This window comes from Syngnathus scovelli, chromosome 9 (assembly GCF_024217435.2).
Source record: "Syngnathus scovelli strain Florida chromosome 9, RoL_Ssco_1.2, whole genome shotgun sequence".
NCBI classification, from domain to species: Eukaryota; Metazoa; Chordata; class Actinopteri; order Syngnathiformes; family Syngnathidae; genus Syngnathus; species Syngnathus scovelli.
The window spans coordinates 5564229-5584008 of NC_090855.1; the positions used below are offsets into that span (position 1 = coordinate 5564229).

The 19780-nt window shown below is 40.2% G+C and overlaps 5 protein-coding genes across 19 annotated transcripts in view; 2 read left to right on the forward strand and 3 right to left on the reverse strand.

Moving 5' to 3' along the window:
* Nucleotides 1–65: 65 nt before the first annotated feature.
* fez2a (fasciculation and elongation protein zeta 2a) lies at nt 66–4599 on the reverse strand. Its single transcript, XM_049729572.2, has 9 exons — nt 4113–4599; nt 3634–3742; nt 3357–3476; nt 3145–3277; nt 2836–3080; nt 2638–2718; nt 2068–2143; nt 1922–1987; nt 66–901 (listed from the first exon to the last, which is right to left on the reverse strand). Exons 1-9 carry the CDS (start codon nt 4397–4399, stop codon nt 885–887), a joined length of 1134 nt encoding a protein of 377 aa, XP_049585529.1. The 5' UTR covers nt 4400–4599; the 3' UTR covers nt 66–884.
* A 487-nt stretch (nt 4600–5086) lies between these two features.
* Nucleotides 5087–10551, reverse strand: mrs2 (magnesium transporter MRS2). The gene is made up of 13 exons (XM_049729567.2): nt 10282–10551; nt 9791–10086; nt 9548–9612; nt 9342–9378; nt 9139–9251; nt 7346–7507; nt 7148–7278; nt 6823–6939; nt 6445–6514; nt 6163–6245; nt 5962–6079; nt 5727–5840; nt 5087–5653 (listed from the first exon to the last, which is right to left on the reverse strand). The coding sequence occupies exons 2-13, from the start codon at nt 10071–10073 to the stop codon at nt 5594–5596; spliced, it is 1353 nt and encodes a 450-aa protein (XP_049585524.1). The 5' UTR covers nt 10074–10086; nt 10282–10551; the 3' UTR covers nt 5087–5593.
* On the forward strand, nt 7678–8947 carry LOC125974773 (integrin beta-1-like). Its single transcript, XM_049729568.2, has 4 exons — nt 7678–7824; nt 7946–8254; nt 8325–8603; nt 8683–8947. Exons 2-4 carry the CDS (start codon nt 7947–7949, stop codon nt 8852–8854), a joined length of 759 nt encoding a protein of 252 aa, XP_049585525.1. The 5' UTR covers nt 7678–7824; nt 7946; the 3' UTR covers nt 8855–8947.
* A 68-nt stretch (nt 10552–10619) lies between the features above and the next one.
* On the forward strand, nt 10620–15240 carry LOC125974770 (lipid scramblase CLPTM1L). Its single transcript, XM_049729566.1, has 17 exons — nt 10620–11078; nt 11156–11247; nt 11568–11745; nt 12061–12182; nt 12291–12369; nt 12435–12552; nt 12638–12732; nt 12862–12946; nt 13028–13128; nt 13205–13258; nt 13327–13377; nt 13453–13535; nt 13949–13983; nt 14195–14250; nt 14324–14368; nt 14467–14600; nt 14747–15240. Exons 1-17 carry the CDS (start codon nt 10875–10877, stop codon nt 14796–14798), a joined length of 1584 nt encoding a protein of 527 aa, XP_049585523.1. The 5' UTR covers nt 10620–10874; the 3' UTR covers nt 14799–15240.
* Nucleotides 15241–15765: 525 nt separating this feature from the next.
* LOC125974889 (focal adhesion kinase 1) overlaps nt 15766–19780 on the reverse strand; it is a 31898-nt gene continuing 27883 nt past the window's right edge. For 14 of the 15 annotated variants that reach the window (XM_049729804.2, XM_049729801.2, XM_049729803.2 and 11 more), the window contains 5 exons: nt 19395–19498; nt 18042–18197; nt 17551–17631; nt 17347–17432; nt 15766–17129 (listed from right to left, as the gene is read on the reverse strand). In XM_049729804.2, coding sequence (XP_049585761.1) covers nt 17003–17129; nt 17347–17432; nt 17551–17631; nt 18042–18197; nt 19395–19498 — 554 coding nt within the window. In that variant the 3' untranslated portion in view covers nt 15766–17002. Of the gene's footprint in view, nt 17130–17346; nt 17433–17550; nt 17632–18041; nt 18198–19394; nt 19499–19780 lie in introns of those variants that run through there. The other variant, XR_007483755.2, reaches the window with a different exon arrangement.

A 19780-nucleotide genomic window follows, 5' to 3' on the forward strand; every position in this document is an offset into this window, starting at 1 on the left:
GGTTGAATTTGTGTCACTACCAAACATTTTTCAACCATCTTACACTCAAAATCCCAGAAACCAAATAACAACATAAATAAATATATTTAAAACAGAACATTTGTCAAATAAATGAGCAATTAAGCATTTAACACAGTCCAGTAATCAGACATTCAGTAAAAATACTGTATGCCCTTTACAATGTACAAAATTTCAAAAGGCAACAAGTATAGAAATCATCAATAAAAGTCCTGCAGAGTTTACTGCTCTTGTTCACAGCATGCACAGTGACACTTGTGTCTGACAGTGCTTGGGTCAGACAATACTAATTATCATTCAAATGCATAGTTTAGTCAGTTAATTAGCTCCTTGTAGCCAGTGCAAAATGTTTCAGGCAAAACACAATCTTCGCAGTTGGTGGAATACTGAAAAGCTTTGCAAACCGATCTCTTGCTGCTGGTGGATGAACTTTTTTTGCTCTGTTAACATCTTATCTGTGTGTTTATGTCTTTGCAGTATCAGTGCTGTTTAATAATAAGCAGCAGCTGTATTGAGAATACAAACTTGACCTCTGAGTAAATTAGCCTGGAAGCCTCGTTGTGCTTTGTGCACATTTGATCACAGCTCGGTAAGCACTTTGGATTAATGCAAAGCCCTTTGCTTCGCATGAACAGTACAGCTTCTCGGGCATATTCCTTTGACGCACGATAAATATAAAAAAAGAAATAAAAAATGCAAACTAATCAAAGTCACAAGAAATTGAATTACACGACCAAAACGCATGGACGCATCTTGAAAAAAATGGAAATGAAGCATTCAGTGAATAAATATGCTGTGTGTTTGTGAAAAACAATCGGTTTCATCATCAGAAGCCTCTCCCCAGTGTTTGGCTTCATCCCTTCAGGCTACGTTGGGCAAAGCACTGAAACAACACACAGATAAATATTAGCAGTGAGATGTGTGGCGGTCAATGATTAAAAAAAAAAAAAAAAATGAAAATAAAGTGGAGGGGAAAATTTGAATACATTAATACATCAATTACAATACACATTCACCAAGCACAATATTAAGAACGCACGCACAATCCGTGAGATTCAATACAAAAGTGACAGCTAAATTTTGACAGTTAGAAAGTAACTCATTTAATAATAACTTTATCATTGTGGATGTATTTGTTTTTTCAGACCAAACATTTGTGCAATGCAGTTTACACCACACCAGTCGCAATAAAAATATAATTATTTTGAAACTAATGAGCCAAAATTGGATGGTAACAGCTGTTTTGAGCATGCATGTGTACTTGATGTTGTGGTAAAAATTTTGTGTATGCCATAAATTGATGAAAAATAGACTTTTTTATTGTAGAAGTGGGTCAAGTCTAATCATTAAATATCAACGGTTCTGCAAAGTGTTATTAGTGGCGCTGTAATCTGCACATTATCAGGGATCAACCATGCAGCATAGTGACACCAGTTTGTGAAGCTAAGGAGTAAAAAATTGGGGTTGAAATGCACCACAGTTGTAGTGGGGGGGGGGGGGGGGGGGCATCTTGCCACAGTGAGCAACAACATCATAACAGTGCAGGTCACATGAAAATTGTTACAAACCTCCCAGGCTGGCACTCACATCACAGCTAGCGAATGGAAGGCAGCATTAGCACAAGAATTAAAGTACAAAAACAAACAAAAAGTGGAGAGGGAATGTTTGACACTCAAAGTAAATGTTTTAACTGTGCTATATTTGAATTTGGAGCTTGACCCAATACACTGCATGCACACATTCACACATGAACAGACACAAACAAACAGACAGACACATACACGCTCACACACACTGTGGTGGTGTCTATTTTGTAAATTCATGCTAACAGTACAACATGAACAGTTTGAATATGAGCGGTCTCTAGCAATGTGCATTGCAAAATCAACTTGGTATGTCCTACCTTTGAGAATGTAGTTTGTTAAAAGGGCTGGAACCTTGTCGCTGTCGTCTCTCATCGCATGCAAAACTGAAATGGTGGAAATGGGAATGAGGGGTCCCTTATTTATGATGCGGAAGAATCAAACTTAAGGGAAGAAAGAAACTCACTATTGATCAGGATCTGGAGGTCCTCGATAGAAGGAGGTTGTCCTTTGTTTTCATACGGGATGACGGTAGTCAAATACTAGAAATAAAAATATATAATTATCAATGAGTTTGTAAAAGATTTATTTAATCAAATCAGGACTTGCACAGCATAGTTTTCAAGGTGATCTTTTTGCGCAGCTTCCAAGTCTACCCATATTTTTTTTGTAGCACATCAGGTTTTATAGTAATAATAATACAAAAAAATGAAAATATCCAACAAATCTAATGGGCTAGGAAAAAGTAAAAATATTTTTTAAATCAGTGTCAAAAAAATATGTTTAGGGACACACTAAACCAACTCTGATTAAAGTTTGCAGAATTATTGATTTGTGTGTTTAAGCCAACTACATACAGTTAACAGATAACGTTTCAATGTCCCAAGACTTTTGTCCATATATATATATATATATATATATATATATATATATATATATATATATATATATATATATGTATATGTCCATCCCTCTTCATCACGTAGTTCACATAGTAGTCATTCAGTCAGTACACGGAAAAAAAAATTAAACAAACCTGTCTTTCACTGCATCCACTCCGGAATGTTTGTCGAAAGCTGTTTTGAATAATAGAGGAGAGGCCCTCCATAGTGAAACGCTGAGGATGAAGGAAAAAGTAAAGAAAAATATAAGAGAGGAAGAAAAAACGACAAATGCAGGAACACCAATGCTGTATTGCCATGCTAACAAAGCAAGTCTGCAATAATACACTCACTGTTCCAAGTGACATTCCCGTCGTCCCTTTAAGTTTCTTCTTCTTCTTCAGTGCCTCGCGATGCTCCTTCTGTCGGTTTTGCACATCGATGAGCGCCGAAATAAAAGTGTTCTTCACCTCCTTCTCAAAGTCCAGCTCATCTCTAAGAGCCAAATGCTGCACCAGCTCTTCTGAGAGCCTCGTGACGGCAACCTCTGTCTCCTCCAGACACTCTTTCAACTCCGCCACGTTGAGTCGACGCACTCCTGCGTGCACATACGCACTTGTAAATGGTGCAATCATCCAACAAGATTTAATTGTAGCACTCACTTTCTTCATATCTTGGACTTCTTCTGGGGTACTGAACATCCAAAGAGGGCATACACAGATCAGACTGCGAAGGAATGTTCTCAGCTTCAAAGTCAGACGAGTCTCGCAGCATTTCTTCAATCTCTTCAATAACCTGCACAGCAAGAATCACCTTTAAAGTTCCTCCATAGCCGTCTTAAGATCTGCATTTAAAAGACGTAGGCGCTACTCACCTGCTCGGCTGTGTAGAGAGGTTCCTCGCCGAGACACGGGACGATGATGGAGTCCATGTCCAGTTGTTCCTTCCGCTCCTCGACTTCAGACACATCCCCTGTGATGTTACTCGTCTGACTCTAAGTAGACATGACAACAGGGGGGCAAGGGATTTAATCATCCGCAGCTCGAAGCACGGTTGAGATTTGTCAGATGAATGGACGAGAGATTTGGCGAGTAGTAAAAGTGGGACACGCTGGGAAGGAGGTGGGTGCGGGGAGGGATGGGATCACTGACCGCATTCTCCTCCGGGTTGAACGCGGGCATGTAGAGGGAGCGTGGCTGGGAATGTTTCCAATCCATCTCCAACACTTGACCATAGCTTTTGCTTAAAGAATCCCAGATCCTGTGGGTACATGAAAAGTAGCATCAGATGCTTCTGTCAACTCCAATGAAAGTTATTTTCTCAATGTCCACGACTGCATCAAAGAAACAAAAAGTAACCCTATGCAATAATCAATAACCAAAAAAACTGAAAAAGGTTGGGTGGCGATTCCTTGTTTAGAACATATGATAAAGAAACATACAAGGGGTTCTGTTTTCGACGTGCGATGTGCTGCAAAACGCCTAATCGACTGTTTACGTAAACGACATATTTTCCTCAAAATAAAATAGCATGTTGTGCAAGGCATTTGACGTTTTGAAAGTGGTAGCACAACCAATGACGTCATTTAAAGCGTGCCATTGTCAAGAGCCATCCAGCAACAACTACTCACTCGTCCCCCTGAAGCGTGTCCTCGGTGTTCACCGTCACCGCGTCGCCCGCTGTGGAGCTCCCACCCTCGAAACACAAAGACAACGTCTCGTCGAAATCGTCCACCAGGTCCTCTGTGGATGTAATAGCACAGGTTTCCCCTCGAGGGTCCGGATGTCCTTCATCATCTTCATCGCCGTGGACAGCATTCAGGAACAGCGTCTCCGCAGCGGGCACAGCGCCTTTCAGCGGCCGATCGCTAAACAAATTGGGCCGGCCGTCGTGCAGAAGAGCGGTCGGCACCGCCATAACCCGCAGGGACAGCCCACTGGCAAAGAGATGGCGATGGATGTGCGAGGCTGACAGGCCGTGGCATCCCCCCCCCCCCTTCTCTCAACCCTGCAGCAAAGCCGCCAGGCAGTCTTCCTGGAGCGGCGGCTCAAGCTGGACGTAGTCGATTAGTAGCTGCTTCATACCGCCCATCATTAATATTTCATCATGTGTACTGCTCAGTGCCCTGCAGTTTGAATCACTCGTACATTGTTTACTTAAAATTTCCATGTGATGTATAGTAATAGCGCCCTCTATGGGGTTCAACAACAACAACAACAACAACTCAGACACATCATTACGCCAAATTTGTTCACACCAAAATATTCTTATTTTAACATCAGGCATCCGTTTTAATTGTCATCCTCAAATTTATTACAATAGGTGATTATTAAAAAAAAGTTTCATTCAAAATAAATAAACCATTTAAAAAAAAATCATGGTTAAGATTAGTCCTATTTTAATGAGATATTCTGTGTATTGAATGAACGAGCTGCACGATGGTGGTGAGGAAATGGACAAATAAGGATTCCAAATTACGGACAATTTAAAGTCTCAATTGAACAGTACAAGTTTTTTGGAATGGGGGAGGAAATCAGAGTTCCTTGAGAAAACTCCCACAAACAACAAAAAGTATTTTCTGGTGAATTTGGACTGACAGCATGATTAATCATTTGTTGATTATTTTATTTAGTTTTTTTATTAAGGACCAAAACATCTGGCCTTTTATTTTTAGGAGGCAGAAAATAGACACTGCACATGCAACAATGTAGAAATGTTACCAAAACATTAGTTATATAATTTAATATCTGCTTTTCCTCTTTGTATGACTTCAAAATACAGAATCAAGATAAAATACACAAATCAAAAGTCAAGTTGTTTACGTTCAACTAAATTCTGACAATTTAAAAACCTGTACCCACAGAAAGATGAATCATTTTGTGGAATTAAATAGCTACACGCAAAAATATTTGTCTAATTATCCCGAAATAACACAGACATATGTCACTTTAGAAGATTATGATACATTGCAGTAACAAGTAAGGCAAGGAAATAACACTTGACACACTCTGAAGTGGGTGAAGGGAAGCAACTAATTTGCATCTTTGTCAAATACATGAGGTCAGTTTGATGGCCTTAAAAGTGCTAAAGGTTCAAGCTATAAAGCTAGCATCACCTCAATCCAGTCTTCATGTCTGATGCTTTCAGATTTCTCTTCCAAACTGGAGGAATCTATCAAAGAACCACAACAAAAAGACAATTGAAATGAATTTTCTCAGACTATTTAAGGCATATATATACTCACTGGTGGTAATAATGTAGGTTCTAGGTGTCGTCCTAGAAATGACAACAATCGCCTCCAAATCAGGCCACTGCCAAGGAACATGAATCCTGTAACCAGCCAAAAAACACGAGGGTCCTGGAACACAGAAAATATTTTGATGCCAATAAATATCATTGTGGTGACATGGACATCTAAAAATCAATGTCACAAATTCTTAGATCTCAAACCATGAAGCCCAAAGAGAAGGCAATCTGACCTCTTCAAAAGACGACTCCAAATTCATTCCAAAGGCTACGCCAATGAGACCAAATAAGGAGAGTGAGAAGGTCCCCATAGTCAGTTGCAGGTTTAAACGCATCATCACATTTCGATGGCTAAAACAAACAGCAATTGACTTTCAGTTGATTTGGACCCGATTCGGTCGCAGATTCTTCAAAAAAAGGACACTAATGCACACCTGTCCAGATTGATAAAGATGACACTCTCCGAGTCGTCGATCAGGCCTTTCAACTCCCTGGCCTTGTTGCTTAGCTCTTCAGCCTGCATGGGCCGGTGTGATGACACAAGCACAACATAAGAATGTTGCTACCCTCAAAAACATTTGTGTGTGTGTAAGTCACAAGTGTTTATGTGTAAACATCATCGATACATGGGCGGAGCTAGGATTTTTTTTCCTTTGGGGGGGGGGGGCATGGGGTGAACGATGATACTATCTCAGGGGGTCTGTTAACATTATTACCTGCATGTAGTAATTATCCAGTAAATGTTCCATCTCCTCTGCATGGTCAATCCCCAAACAGCTCTCCTCACTAGAAATACAAATCAGGAGTGTAAAAAAGGCTCATGTAAGAATAAGAGTTAGCTGTCCATAGAATCAAATGATCAAGAATGCAGGATAAAATACGAAATCAGAAATTTAAAATCACACAAACAGTTAAGCCAAAAATCACCAGGACAGTTTGAGTTAAAGATACATTTTTCTCACAGGAGATGGCACAAGAAAATGTCAAGCATGTGAGAAGTTTATATTTAATATTTACATATTATTTATAGAAATGTTCTATGGAACACACTGTTCTTCAGAACAACGGCACATGCACTGCAACGTCTGACTTACAATACTCTCGGGTCTGTCCACTTGGTGAGACACAGCTCCTCAATGATTTCGTCCTCATCTAAAATCTTCAGCAGGGACTCTTTGAAAACCTTAATGTCCGTCTCCAACTCTGATAAACTATTAACGAGTTTCAACAAACAAAGACACAAACAAGGTCATTAAATCGACAGCAAACGGTTAACATCAAATCGAATATATCGTCAAAATAACTGATATCAATTGATTGCCCAAAAATAAATGAGGAAAATAAAATGCTCTTGATCTATTTGATAGCTGTTATTGCAGACCTCCTTTCAACTCTGCCTTCATGACTCTGCATGGTTACCTCTTACTGTTCTGCAGTAGTACGTGCAGTTTACTTCTATCAGCTGACAGGATTTTCGGATCCACCAGAGACTCCAAAACGTCCAATATCTCCGGTTCAACTTTGTTCAGCAGTGTTTGTAAATTGTTAACCTGTTGACGGAGGTGTGCTTGAGCCTTATGTTGTCATGTTGGTCAAAGAAGAAAAGATTGGCCTCACCCTGTGCTGCAGGATGGCCTCCAGAGCCCTGAACTCAAAAGGCAGGGAGTGCGTCTGCGAGGCCAGCTGCGGGCCAAGCTCCAGGACGAGCCAGCGTTCCAACCCCAGCCCACGGAAATCCAGCACCAAAAGGCAATGGGGAGTCACAATGGCTTTCAACGTCTGTGGGTATACAAGACTTTGAGATGTCGTTTGAACTAAGACCTCCAAAGACGTCCCAGTTTCAATTTGCTAAAATCTTGTTATGGTTCACTGAGTTGAAGGTCCATTAGCCAGATCTGATTAGTAAATATTTGAGGCCAGAGGCTAAATCTATAGAAGGTTTTGAAATCAATAAAGTTGACCAAGACTTACAGAATCAGCGGAGTAGTCCGACTGTCCGGCAGTAACTTTAAGTTAACCTCACTGAAGCGTTGCCATACGAAGAGGCAGACGTACCAAAGCAACTTAGCGCCAAGAAAAGATATTCGGGAACTTGAGTAAGTTTTATCTCATGTCTATTTACAGTAAACTATTCCGAAGAGGAAAGCTTTACTAACATTCACAATATTGTTTCACAGAAAAGAAATCATGTGCTCGATTTCCATTGTTTGTCTGCAGGATGGTTATGAAGACGGTTTGTCTTTTCCTGTTGTTGCCCCTACTGTCATCTGGCCAGGCTGAAAAACAAACGTTTCCTCATGGCGAGTTGAACTGCGAGGGAAAGCAACATTGCCAGATGGATCAAGATTCGAGCACTGGCAGAGATGAGCAATTTTGTCGCGCGGAACCAAATGCTCCACTGTGCAGCGGTAGGGGAACGTGCGAGGAAGGCAACTGCGTATGCCACCGTCGTGAAAACCCAAAAGAACGATACACGGGGATGTTCTGTGAGTGCAGCAATTTTGATTGCCCATATCACAACAACAGGTAATTACCACAATAAGCCCTGACGACTCGTTTTATTCTGTTGCTAGAAAGTGTTTCATTCTTTCTCCAGCATATGCGGGGGTCACGGCAAATGCGAGTGCGGACGGTGCATATGCGACAACGACTGGACTGGCGAGGATTGCAGCTGCTCCATAGATACAACTTCATGCGTGGCGTCCAATGGGCAATTGTGTAACGGCAGAGGGATGTGTGACTGCGGAAGCTGTCGTTGCGAGCCATCGTACACGGGTTCGACTTGTGAGCATTGCCCTATTTGTTCAAGCCCCTGTCTGACTCACGCAGAGTGCGTGGACTGCCGAGCGTTTGGAACGGGACCCAAAAAAGACAGGTGAGAACTACATTATAATCATCATCGGCTGTGATTTATTCATTTTTTATTCTCCCTGAGTGTGTTATCTGGTCATCAGGTGCCAGGCCGAATGCGACTACCTCATTTTGACCAAGGTGGCAAAAAAAGAGGATATTCATACACCCTGCAAAATGATTAGCCGCGAGGACTCTTGTTTCTTCTACTTCAGCATCACCCAAAGCCCCGCAGGGACACACTGCACTGTGGTGGCAGTGAAAGAATGTCCATAGCGGAAGTGGGCTAAGGAACTCCCAGCGTTCATTTTAATGTTTCTTTTGCAGCATTTACGCTGTAATATGCGCATCACTATTGGATTTAATAAATAAATACATAAATAAATAAATAAATAAATAAATAAATAAATACATACATACATACATACATACATACATACATACATACATACATACATACATACATACATACCACAGCCATGTGAAATACTACCTTACCTATACTATGTGATCCATTTGTTTTATTCTAAAGAGACATTCTGTCAATATTTTTAGCATACCTCCATTCGTAGGATAATGCAGTTGTTTCTAGTGGTGAGGCTGGTACTGTGCTGAAAGCGAAGATCCCTCGCCTGAAGACTTAGCTCTTGACAAAGCTCTGTTTTCTTTTTCTCTACAAAAGAGAAAAAGAATAAACAATAAAAAGTACTGTAAATGCACTCAAGAAACATGAAAAAAAATATATACAAAAATACTGACATACCGAATGATGTGACATTTCCCTCTTGGTCAAATCTCATCTGTCAAACAATACGAGAAATAATTTTCTAACTACAAATGATGTGAATCCTGCTAAAGTGTCATTAAGGTCACACAAAATAATTTTGTTGTTAGCTGTCTCTCACTTTCTGGACAGGGACGAGGTCATTCATTACCAAAAGCGACTTCTATGAATAGAAGACAGCTTACCACGACAAAAGGTGGCGGCACAGTGGAAAGAGGAGCTTCTGTCATTCTGTGGCGGACAAAGGACACTGTTAAAAGACAGACAATTTTAAAACAAGATTTGTGAAAGTACAAGAAAGCTATTCTTAAAAATACTACAAAAAGTATTTTGATCGTTTTTTGAAACACTTAGATTGCAAATACTTTTAAGTGTCAACAATTTGATCAGCATACAATTTGATCATCATACAGTTTTATCCTTCTTACCAGGCCATGCTCCTCCTCCTCTCAGTAGGTTCTTGTTTCTTGCTGAACCTCTTCTTCTCGACTCAAGCAGCAGATGACTACCTGCTTCAGGAGCACCTTCACTGTAGTTCATTGGTGGCACTGTGCATGTTTTGCAGTAGAGCATGGCACGACCAACCATTGGAGTTAGAGCTTCATTTCCTCCCATACAAGAGAGGGCACCAACAGAGCCTAAAAGGCGCTTAGAATGTCCCCTGTATGGAAGATACATCCTTGGGCAGCTCAGTATTCTGTGTAGTTTCATCTCCAGAGCAATCCTATACTCAAGACCATGCAAAACAACGACACAGAATTGTGAGTGAGCATATGGTAGGATGCATTACCCCCTCTCCAAAAAACACATGATTTGTGTTTTAACTATATTACTGAGGTAAAACAAATGGTATGCATTTTACAGGAAATGTCAATAAAAGGCTCAAGGGGAAGGTATGAAATGAGAATTAGTTTTCTACCGTATTTCTGCCGTTATTCTGTATCCTTCTTCACGTGACCGTCATTGCTAGTTTGTATAGCAGCTGCTAATAAGACACTATGCGCTCCAAGTAAAGTTATCGACTTCAGATCTTAATGACAATGACGTCAAGCACAAGAAACACAAGTCAACTTCACGTCGCTAACTGCAAACTTGGGTAAACTCACAAATACACACGTTACAACTCGATATCGGAGTGCTAATCGAGTGGTTGCAGTAGCCGGTTGATGAAAACCTGAAACAGGATGTGTCCTACCCATCATGCACCGCGATGACGCCAAAGATATTCAGCGAAGGTAGATTCACAATCGCTATAAATTAGGATGAAAATTACAATTTTATTATATTTAAATTAACAATTCTTATATTTCTCAGGTATATTATGAGGTATTATCGATGTGTTTTAAAACTTCCCATGTGGGTGAGTGTGCGTTGAAGCTGCCAAAATCGCGTATCATCATCATCCATCATCAGCATCCGTCTCGGAGGAGGATGCTGCGGCGAGACCGCAGTCGACCTTAATCCTAATCCCAGTTCCATTTACTTTTCATTCCTTTTGTTCGCATCTGCATCATGTTCCCATCGTGCTGCTCTAAGCCTGCGAACAGCGGGGGTAAGAGGAGCTCCATGGCCAAGCTCGTCCTGGGGGTGTTTTTGGTCTACATGGCCCACACCGCATGGCTGCTGTACGGATTCCTCAACACCAAATCCTGCGATGAGGGACGAAGGGAGGAGGGCTGCATCACATCCTACCTGTCGTCCAGACCAAGACTGCAGGTAGCTTTTTTTGTGCCTGCTTCCCTCCCATGAGCACCCCTAGACTAATGACAAATGTCTTTTTATTTTCCGTCCAGTTGAGTGTGTTCACCTGCCTTGTTCCAGATAACAGTCAGCTCAATCTGGCTCTGAGAATTGATCCATTTGACCCGCATTCTACATTTCAGAGGTGCATCTTTAATAATCACTTACCTTACTGAATGTGCATAGTCATATCCTACAGTAGGTGTGTATTAGGGAATGCAATTCATTAATGTGGAATGCTATACTGTAATGTATTTAGTGTAGTATAGGGTAACATGGTGCACAGTTGGGGTCCTGCAGATTTAATGTGCGAGACTCCCCCTTTGGTACCTCCCATCCCTCCCTACTATCAAGGCACATGTGCACATAGTGACAAAAACACCCACACATTATATTTTCTGTTAAACATATTGATTGATAAAGAAATTAGAATACAGCAATAACAAAGTTTGTCTGCGCATGCAGGAAGGTGAATGTCCCCTTACCGGAGGAAACTCGAGCCAACGGCAGCTTGTATGCGGTAGTGTACGTCCACAAGGCCAGCGTTTCCCCGTTGGAGGACAACCGAGAGGTGCATCACGCAGCTCTGCTTACCACCCACATAAGCCCCGTAAACACTGAAGGGCACAGAGAGACAAAGAAGGTACACAGATGTTTCATAATGCTGAATTTTGATACCTATAGACAAGTTTATAGTCAAACTAAACATAAAACAAATAAATCTATGCAATCTACAAAATACTTAGAACAACCAAACCTTAGGAATGGTATGCTAACTTAATGTTAACCTGTGGAAAACTAATCTGTAGCATGTTTGACAACACAAATCACGGCAAAACGTCATTGGCCGAAATAAACAAACCAACAGTTTAATAATAAGTATTATACCATCTAGAATGAAAAAACTTTAAAAAATAAAATAAAAATACAAATCAATTTGTGTGTGTGACTTCATTAGCGCTCCAAATTAAAGCATCCTGTATCCCACTGGAGACCCCGCCTGTCAGTTACGATGATGTCAGAGGACTTCACCTTCACCAAGGGAGGACTCCCCAGCGACATGCGCCGCTTCATTCGAATGTAAGTCACGTGATCAAATGCAGTGATAGAATACTGATTGGACTGACAATAAAAGGGAGAAATTCACCATGAGTCAATTCATCCATTAAGCTTAAAACGTTGTGTCAGCTCACAGGAAGGAAGACGGATACTCTACCTTCCTCTTCTGCTGATTGACGAGCTCAGCTTCAGAATGCGAGATCTCATGGTAAATATATTTTTAAAAAATCAAGGATTTATTGGCGTGCTACTACTTAATGCATCCTTCCATAGGAGATCAACAGAAGCACCACTCATCTGCCCCTCACTGTGTCCTACGAGGGCATTTCTCTCAGGAAATTCCGATTTTGGGTCCATCTCCAGGATGTGGTTTATTCCCTGCGGCAGTTTGGTGAGTACGAATGGAACAATTTATCACTCAAATTAAGGTTAAAATGATAAATGGAATAACTTCAAGTGACTCTTTGTTGATACAGGCTTCTCCGAAGAGTATATTGATGAAATTAAAGGGACCCTGGTTGGCTCAAATCTGTATCTATTAGTGCTGACTGCCCTCATCACAACCCTGCAAGTAAGACTTTGTGTCCAAATTAATAATATGAAAAATGTAACTTTGGGTTCAAGTCTTGATTTATGAATGTGCAATGGAAAATCAATTGGTATAGGATTTCAAAATGCGATTGTCGTCTAACTTTCACAGCTCATCTGTGAATTTTTGGCTCTTAAAAATGACATCAGCTCCTGGAGGAAAAAGAAGAGCATGGCAGGAATGTCCAGGAAATCTGGTAAGAGCTTGTCATATGCAAACAATAAGAAATAATAAAGCGAGCCTGCAAAGCATTATATTCTGCGCACTTTCAAAACAGTTTTGTGGCGAAGTCTCGGCATTTTGGTGATTTTCCTGCACCTACTGGGGGAGACCAGCCTGCTAGTGCTAGTTCCTGTTGGGCTGGCTGCTTGTGTGGAGGTATTACATCATGTTAGAAATAACACAAAGTAGCAAATAAAAATTGGACTATACCACTGGCATGTTGTCTCATCAGGTGTGGAAAGTGTTGAAAGTATTTCGGATCAACTTGCCGTGGAGACGACCCTGCGTGAGTATCATTCACATTAGCATCCTTGCAAAGTGACGTGACAATTAACGTTTGGTCTCTACATGAAGGTAAACAAGTTGGATGAGGAAGAGCGGAGGACATTGGAATTTGATACACAGGTGCTTCTACCTGCAGTCATGAGTTCATATTATTTGTTTTCTTTTGATCATTTCACATATTTTTTTTCTCCCAAGGCATCAACATACTTGTCCTACTTGATCTATCCCCTGTGCATCAGTGGAGCTATTTTCTCACTGGCCTACTTACGGCAAAAAAGGTGAGCGGCTCACTGTCGTGCTTCTGCTTTGCCTCATCGTATGTATTTGGAGCAATATTATATCATGCACAATATTGCGCTGATACAGTTGCGTGCATAGGGGGAGGACCAAAGGGCTGTGGGTCGTCCACCTGAGGGAAGGCGAACACAGTTTTAGCGCAAGAATTAGAGCCAATTGCTATTTTATAATTAAAATAAAATATTGTTCACCCATCCATTCATGTAATCACGCAGCCATTGATCCAGCCCTCCATCTGAACCGCTTATCCTCACAAGGGTTGCAGACATATTTTACTTATATATATTATTTTTGGTGACAGAGTCCTTACCCTTGAGATGACGAATGCTTTTAAAAATGAAACATGTGCATGTTTGTGGCTGAATTAACCCATGAATAAATTCTGTTTTAACAGTTACTTCTCCTGGATGCTCAACAGCCTGGTAACAGGTGAGCCATAGTATTGCTTGTGCATATTTTAATTTTCTTACAGCTCCTGTAGCCGATAACATGTATACAAGCATTTATCATGTACATTTGAGAGAGAGTCATTAATTAAATGCATGAAATAAATATTTCAACATTGTTAATTAAACACATAAAATAAATATTTGAACAGTTTCCTCATTTGGTGTTGGGTTCAACTGATCTTACTTTATAGGAGTGTATGCATTTGGCTTCCTGTCTACGGCTCCTCAGCTATTTATCAACCACAAGGTGAGTATTATAGCAATTTAATCTTTTACATTGTGCTTCCAAGCAGCTGATGTCTTGTGACTTTTTCCATCAGTTGAGATCTGTGAGCCACCTGCAGGGGACAGTGTTGATGTACAGAGTAAGTGGGATGACTTTTCCTCTGGAGTTCTTGATATTGCATTTCAGATACAGATTTTTTTTTTTTTTTAAATCAGATTGTCTTTCTATTCATTCCAGGGAATGAACACCCTGATTTCAGACGTGTGCTCCTGTGCTGCCACGTTTTCCTCATCTGAGGCATTCTTGTCCTCCCACCAACTCTCCTGTTTCAGAGATGAGCTCTTCTTCTTCATCTACCTCTACCAAAGAAGGTAGCTACACAGGATTCTCTTTTACATTTACAATCAGACCTGAGCCATGTACTTTGTGATTTTGAAGAAGACACACAAGAGTTGGCTGCTGTCTGAATGTTCATAGAAATAACTTCCTATTGTCTTCTCTTGTCCTTCTCCATCAGACGTTTTGCCTCAAAGGTCAGAGCTCACGGCAAGAAAGTAAAGACTCAGTGAGGAGGCAGGAAAGCACAAGTGAGACATTCGACTGCAGCAGCAGCAGCAGCATCTGGTCTTTTCCTCATCCAACTTGTTCTTTTACACTTTACAATTACAGCATCGTACAACCTTAATATGATTTTGCTTTTTATGCTTCTTATGCATTTAAGATTCATCCTGGTCATGCTGCAACTTAATGAGGTTAGCTAATTGACACCCAATAACTAAAACCCTTTAATCTCCCACACTTTACTATAGCCTATAATGATCATATGTTGCTTTTTTTTTTTCCATCGCAAATGTAAATAGACTGAATGCAAACTGCTGAATAGCATGCTTGGAGCTGATTTTTGAATTAGAGAAATGAACTGCATTTGTGTATGCTGTTTCTAAACGGACTTCAGTTTGACTGTATGAGTTTGCACTTGACAAATAAAAAAATATTATTGTTTGTCCTTAAGTTCAGGTTGCGCAATGACTTACAATGAACAGAATGCAGTAGTTGATCTAAGTACAAGTTTGCATTTTTGTGTCTATAATTTTTTTTTTTATCTAGTCAGTGAGTTAATGAGCAATACTTTTATTTGTTTTTGGTGTATGCACATGATATGAATTTTATTTGGATGAATTCGCTCACATATATATATATATATATATATATACATATATATATATATATACATATATATATATATATATATATATATATATATATATATATATATATATATATATATATACATACATTTATATATATATACATATATATATATATATATATATATACACACACACACATATATATATATATATATATATATATACATACACACACACATATATATATATATATATATATATATATATATATATATATATATATATATATATATATATATATATATATATATATATGATAAATATATTTTGGCATCAGTTTTCAATGTATTTATACTTTGAGGCTTAATTGAGTAAAACTTTTCCATTTTAACTTCTGCATGATTTTTATTTCATTGTTTTTTCTTGCTATTTAACAAGGCAGACAAAATAAAAACCAGTGTTTACTAGTACGACTATTCTGTACAATTGACCAGTGATGCACACCAGTACAGTTTACAATATAGCAACATGAGCAGATTTACACAACAGCAAAGAGATAAAATAAATTGTTTATTTTACATTTGTAACCCTATAATCACCCAGGTATTGATTGGCTGGCTAGATGTGATCATCAAACCTGGGTCAAACTCTTGATTCATTTTGGTGCTGTGCAAATACGCTCTCCTCCCTGCCACTATGTCATGCCACACGGGTGGACTTTTTGTGTTCTCAGTCCAATCTCGTGAGTTTGCAGATGAAGTTCAAGTTTAGTGGCTCAACATGTCAGGATCTTCTACACCAAGGGCGCCGTGCTCGGGTTTATTTGCATTGCTGGCAAATCACCGGCGGATATGATGGCGCAGGGGACAGTGAAAGTGAGACAAAGAGAAGACCCTCCTTCATTTTCATCCTCCTCCGTGCTGCTGGGATTGAATGTGTTTGAGTTTTCAGGTTAGACAATGACTGTGATTCAAAATGATGCACGATAAAGAGGTAACTCAGATCTGAGGTGGCTTCATCAAAGATCTTTCAAACCGGAGCTGTATGAGGAAGACAAGAAAACAGTCAGTAAGATGAAAAGTAAGAAAAAGGTTGTCCTTTAGTGTTCTATATCGTGTCTTCCGTTCATGACGCTATAAATAAGAGGGTGAGAAGGGGGAAAAACTGTGAAAAGGAGGAGGGGGAAAAAAACATGACTTTAAAAAACTGCTGACATGCTGGAGTCGCTTCCTTGTGATATGATGATAGTCGAAAGAGTCACATTTTAATGGCTTGGCCTACTCCAACAATTGGAATTGATTCAGGGCCAACGTTGCTGGCCTCATCCGTGGTGTTGTATTTCCAAACCATCCGATTATTCCTCTCTTTCTCCCAGTTTAGTCCACAAAGATGACAAATCCCTGATTCAGGAATTGTTTTGCTAAGTTCTTTAAAAAAAAAAAAGATCTCACAGTGGTGCAGAGTTAAATAAGGGATCAGCTCCGTGATTACATCGAGGTCACAATGATATCAGGGCCCCCGCCCGACTCCAATTGTCTAGCGTTTTGGTTGGAAAGTTCCAACAACTCTCACAGATAAGGAAGTAGACTGATCCCACCAGTCGGTGAACAACACCCGCGGTGCTAATGTGGGCGGGACTGGGCCATCATCTTGAGCCGGGATTGGTCAATGACATCCAGGAGATTTTTCGCATCCACAGCGAGGGCGTGAGCGGCGGTTAGCATCTGCTTCTTATAGTCTTGCTGAAGACTGAATAAAATATACGGGGAGGAAATAGACATTAGCTACATCACAGTTACAAGGAGTGTTTTTAATAAATATTATAGTTTAGAAATTCTATGGAGTTTGTTCATGACATTTGCCTTTTCTCTCTTTATTTATCGACTTCCTTCAAATTTTACATTTGTTTCGCATTAGTGTCATCTAGTTACAAACTTAATTGTGCAGTCTGATATTAAGTACCTACCTTGTCATCACATACTGTTGAGCGAGCTTCATTTTCCCAATCAGTTCTGCTAAGTCAGAATTTAAAAGCTTTTGTGCCATCTCGATCTGCAGGAATAAAAAGAAAAAAATCACATTTACCGAATTGCCTATTAATAATGTCAGTCTGTAGACATTGTATTTGTTTATGTACATATGTACTAAGAAAAAGAGTGCGAGTCATTACCTCTCTGTGTGTGCTGGCTGGAAGTTGCGGTAAGGTTTCATCGACTGTGGCCAGCAACGTCCTCAATGCGAGGCCCACATCCTGAAAACAGGAAACCACAAAATGAGCCGCGCAGCTCTGATGGACGAACGTGTAACTCGGATGATGTCAAAATCACCCAAACAATTGCCAAATCATATTTACTAGCGTGTTCAACAGAAATGGACTGGATTCACTAAAAGTTTACAGAGGGGGGAAAAAAAAGGGGGTCACGAACTTGACTGCTCATGCAAAAAATGTGAGAAGGTGATTTACTAGCCGTGCAAAATTGCCTTGCAGCTCATTTTGCACATTTTGGGACGAGTACACGAGTAAGCACACACTCAATGTGATTTATCGAGACAAATTGCGATGGCTGATTTTTTATTTTTTTAGAAAGCACGTCTGCTGGAGAGAACATTTAGTAATTTATCACCAAGTATTTGTCAGGTTATGAAAACAACATCGTTTACCTTGACCATGGGAACGTATTCCTCGGGAGGGGCGGGTTGGATCTTGCTCGACATCTCGATCACAGCTTTAACCAATCCGGTCACATTTTCGTATACCTTGTCGTTGGAACGGTCCAGATTGGCGGTGGGAGGGGGGCTGATCTCTTGGGGCTGTAGCTGAGCCAAGTCAAATACAAACATCAATTAGGCACAGCAAAACCCAAGATGTAGATGAGACATACAATATGAATACTTTATGTGCATCTCATCCACTGGATATCTTCAACACGACAGAAAATAAACTAATGGTGTGCAGACCTTCGGCAAGGCTGAACAATCTGACCATCTGGATCAATCAGCACGAATTTTCTTTTTTTTTCAACCCATTCACCAAGTTTAATGGGAAAACCTTAAACTGTATTTAAATGAAAGGACAAATGATCATGATATTGATGACAGTGTGGCAACTCCCCACATCAGCATGCACTGGTCTTTGACAGCCACTAGATGGCTCTAAGGGACTGAGAATGTACAAGAGATACTTCACTAAAGATACTTAACATCATCTTAGAGCAGGGGTTTGAGAGTAAATGATTCACAAAATTAACTGGAAAATAAATCAAGTCTAAATAATAAATAAAATGTATATTTTAAAAAATGTTACAACTACTTTCTATGCTACGGACCACGAGGGGGCCGCGGGCCACCAGTTGACAATCCCTGTCTTAGAGTATTAAACTGGCTCGTTATTTCATTTGGCTAAATCTAGTTTAATTAAGTCCCTTTCTACATGCACTTTTGTTCTCGGCATTTGACTCGATTGAAAAAAGTCAGACTTTTACGGCTACTATTTGGTGAAATATTTTCAGAATGAAAACAGCAATTGAAGGACCACCTTGTGCAGTGACACAAAATATACGGGACAGGAACTCAACAAACAATGCTCAAACCTGCTCACATTACACTGGCCGATGTTTGAAACAGACAGCTGTATGCTTATATTTTCAGGGAGGCTGCAAGTTAATATTGTTAGTAAAAGTTCATAATAGTCACAAAACAGATCTTTACGGGTGAAATCATTTTGTATTAACAGTACACGAAAAGGAAGAGCAGGAAAGAAATAAAGAATCTACAGAAGAGGAGCACAATTTAAATGTGTGTGATGAACAAGACATCAGACAGTCAGACAGACATTATGCTGCTTACCCGCCAGGGCTGGGGGTCAACAGTAAGGAGGAGTACAGGAGGAGGAAGGGACAGCGGGAGCAGGCAAACCAAAAGAAGACAAGATATTGGGAACCATTAAAACGTGCATTCAAGTATTCAAAATACAATTTTCGAGGTCTTTCCACATCGACAAGTGTTCTTGCGTACCTTGACTCCATCATTGTAGCTGTCTGCAGTGTTCAGACCGGCCAGACTGCACCCTTGGCTCTGGGCCCCGGGTCGTGGTGGTTTCTTCGGTGGGGCCACAAGCTCTGCGGGAAACAACATCTCCTCAGTTCTGGAGTTTAGTACACCAAACAAGCTTCGTTTATAAGTGCGTGCGTTCGAATCTCGTAGGATTCCACAATAGCATGCCGACTCAGTGACTGAAATAAACAAACGAGCACTTGTGATCACTGTAAAGTGCGGGCTATATGATAAAGACACTGTCTGCTGGATTGGAGACAAATCCAGAGTTGTATAAAGCAAGCTAACACACTATACACTTAAATGCACACTTCAGAGGTTGAAATGGAAAGAGAGGGGGGAAAAAA

Bases quoted from the DNA above. Each gene is read 5' to 3' on its own strand.
- LOC125974770 (XM_049729566.1), top strand. From the start codon at position 10,875: ATGTTCCCATCGTGCTGCTCTAAGCCTGCGAACAGCGGGGGTAAGAGG. The intron at 13,259-13,326 runs GTGAGTATCATT...CTCTACATGAAG, and splicing joins TGCCGTGGAGACGACCCTGC to GTAAACAAGTTGGATGAGGA. The intron at 13,536-13,948 runs GTGAGCGGCTCA...CTGTTTTAACAG, and splicing joins GCCTACTTACGGCAAAAAAG to TTACTTCTCCTGGATGCTCA.
- LOC125974773 (XM_049729568.2), top strand. From the start codon at position 7,947: ATGGTTATGAAGACGGTTTGTCTTTTCCTGTTGTTGCCCCTACTGTCA. The intron at 8,255-8,324 runs GTAATTACCACA...TTCTTTCTCCAG, and splicing joins TGCCCATATCACAACAACAG to CATATGCGGGGGTCACGGCA. The intron at 8,604-8,682 runs GTGAGAACTACA...TCTGGTCATCAG, and splicing joins ACGGGACCCAAAAAAGACAG to GTGCCAGGCCGAATGCGACT.
- fez2a (XM_049729572.2), bottom strand. From the start codon at position 4,399: ATGGCGGTGCCGACCGCTCTTCTGCACGACGGCCGGCCCAATTTGTTT. The intron at 3,477-3,633 runs GTCAGTGATCCC...ATGTCTACTTAG, and splicing joins TCAACCCGGAGGAGAATGCG to AGTCAGACGAGTAACATCAC. The intron at 3,081-3,144 runs GTGAGTGCTACA...ATGTGCACGCAG, and splicing joins AAGTCCAAGATATGAAGAAA to GAGTGCGTCGACTCAACGTG.
- mrs2 (XM_049729567.2), bottom strand. From the start codon at position 10,073: ATGAAACTACACAGAATACTGAGCTGCCCAAGGATGTATCTTCCATAC. The intron at 6,940-7,147 runs GTAACCATGCAG...ACTCGTTAATAG, and splicing joins CTACTGCAGAACAGTAAGAG to TTTATCAGAGTTGGAGACGG. The intron at 6,246-6,444 runs GTAATAATGTTA...CGGCCCATGCAG, and splicing joins TGGATAATTACTACATGCAG to GCTGAAGAGCTAAGCAACAA.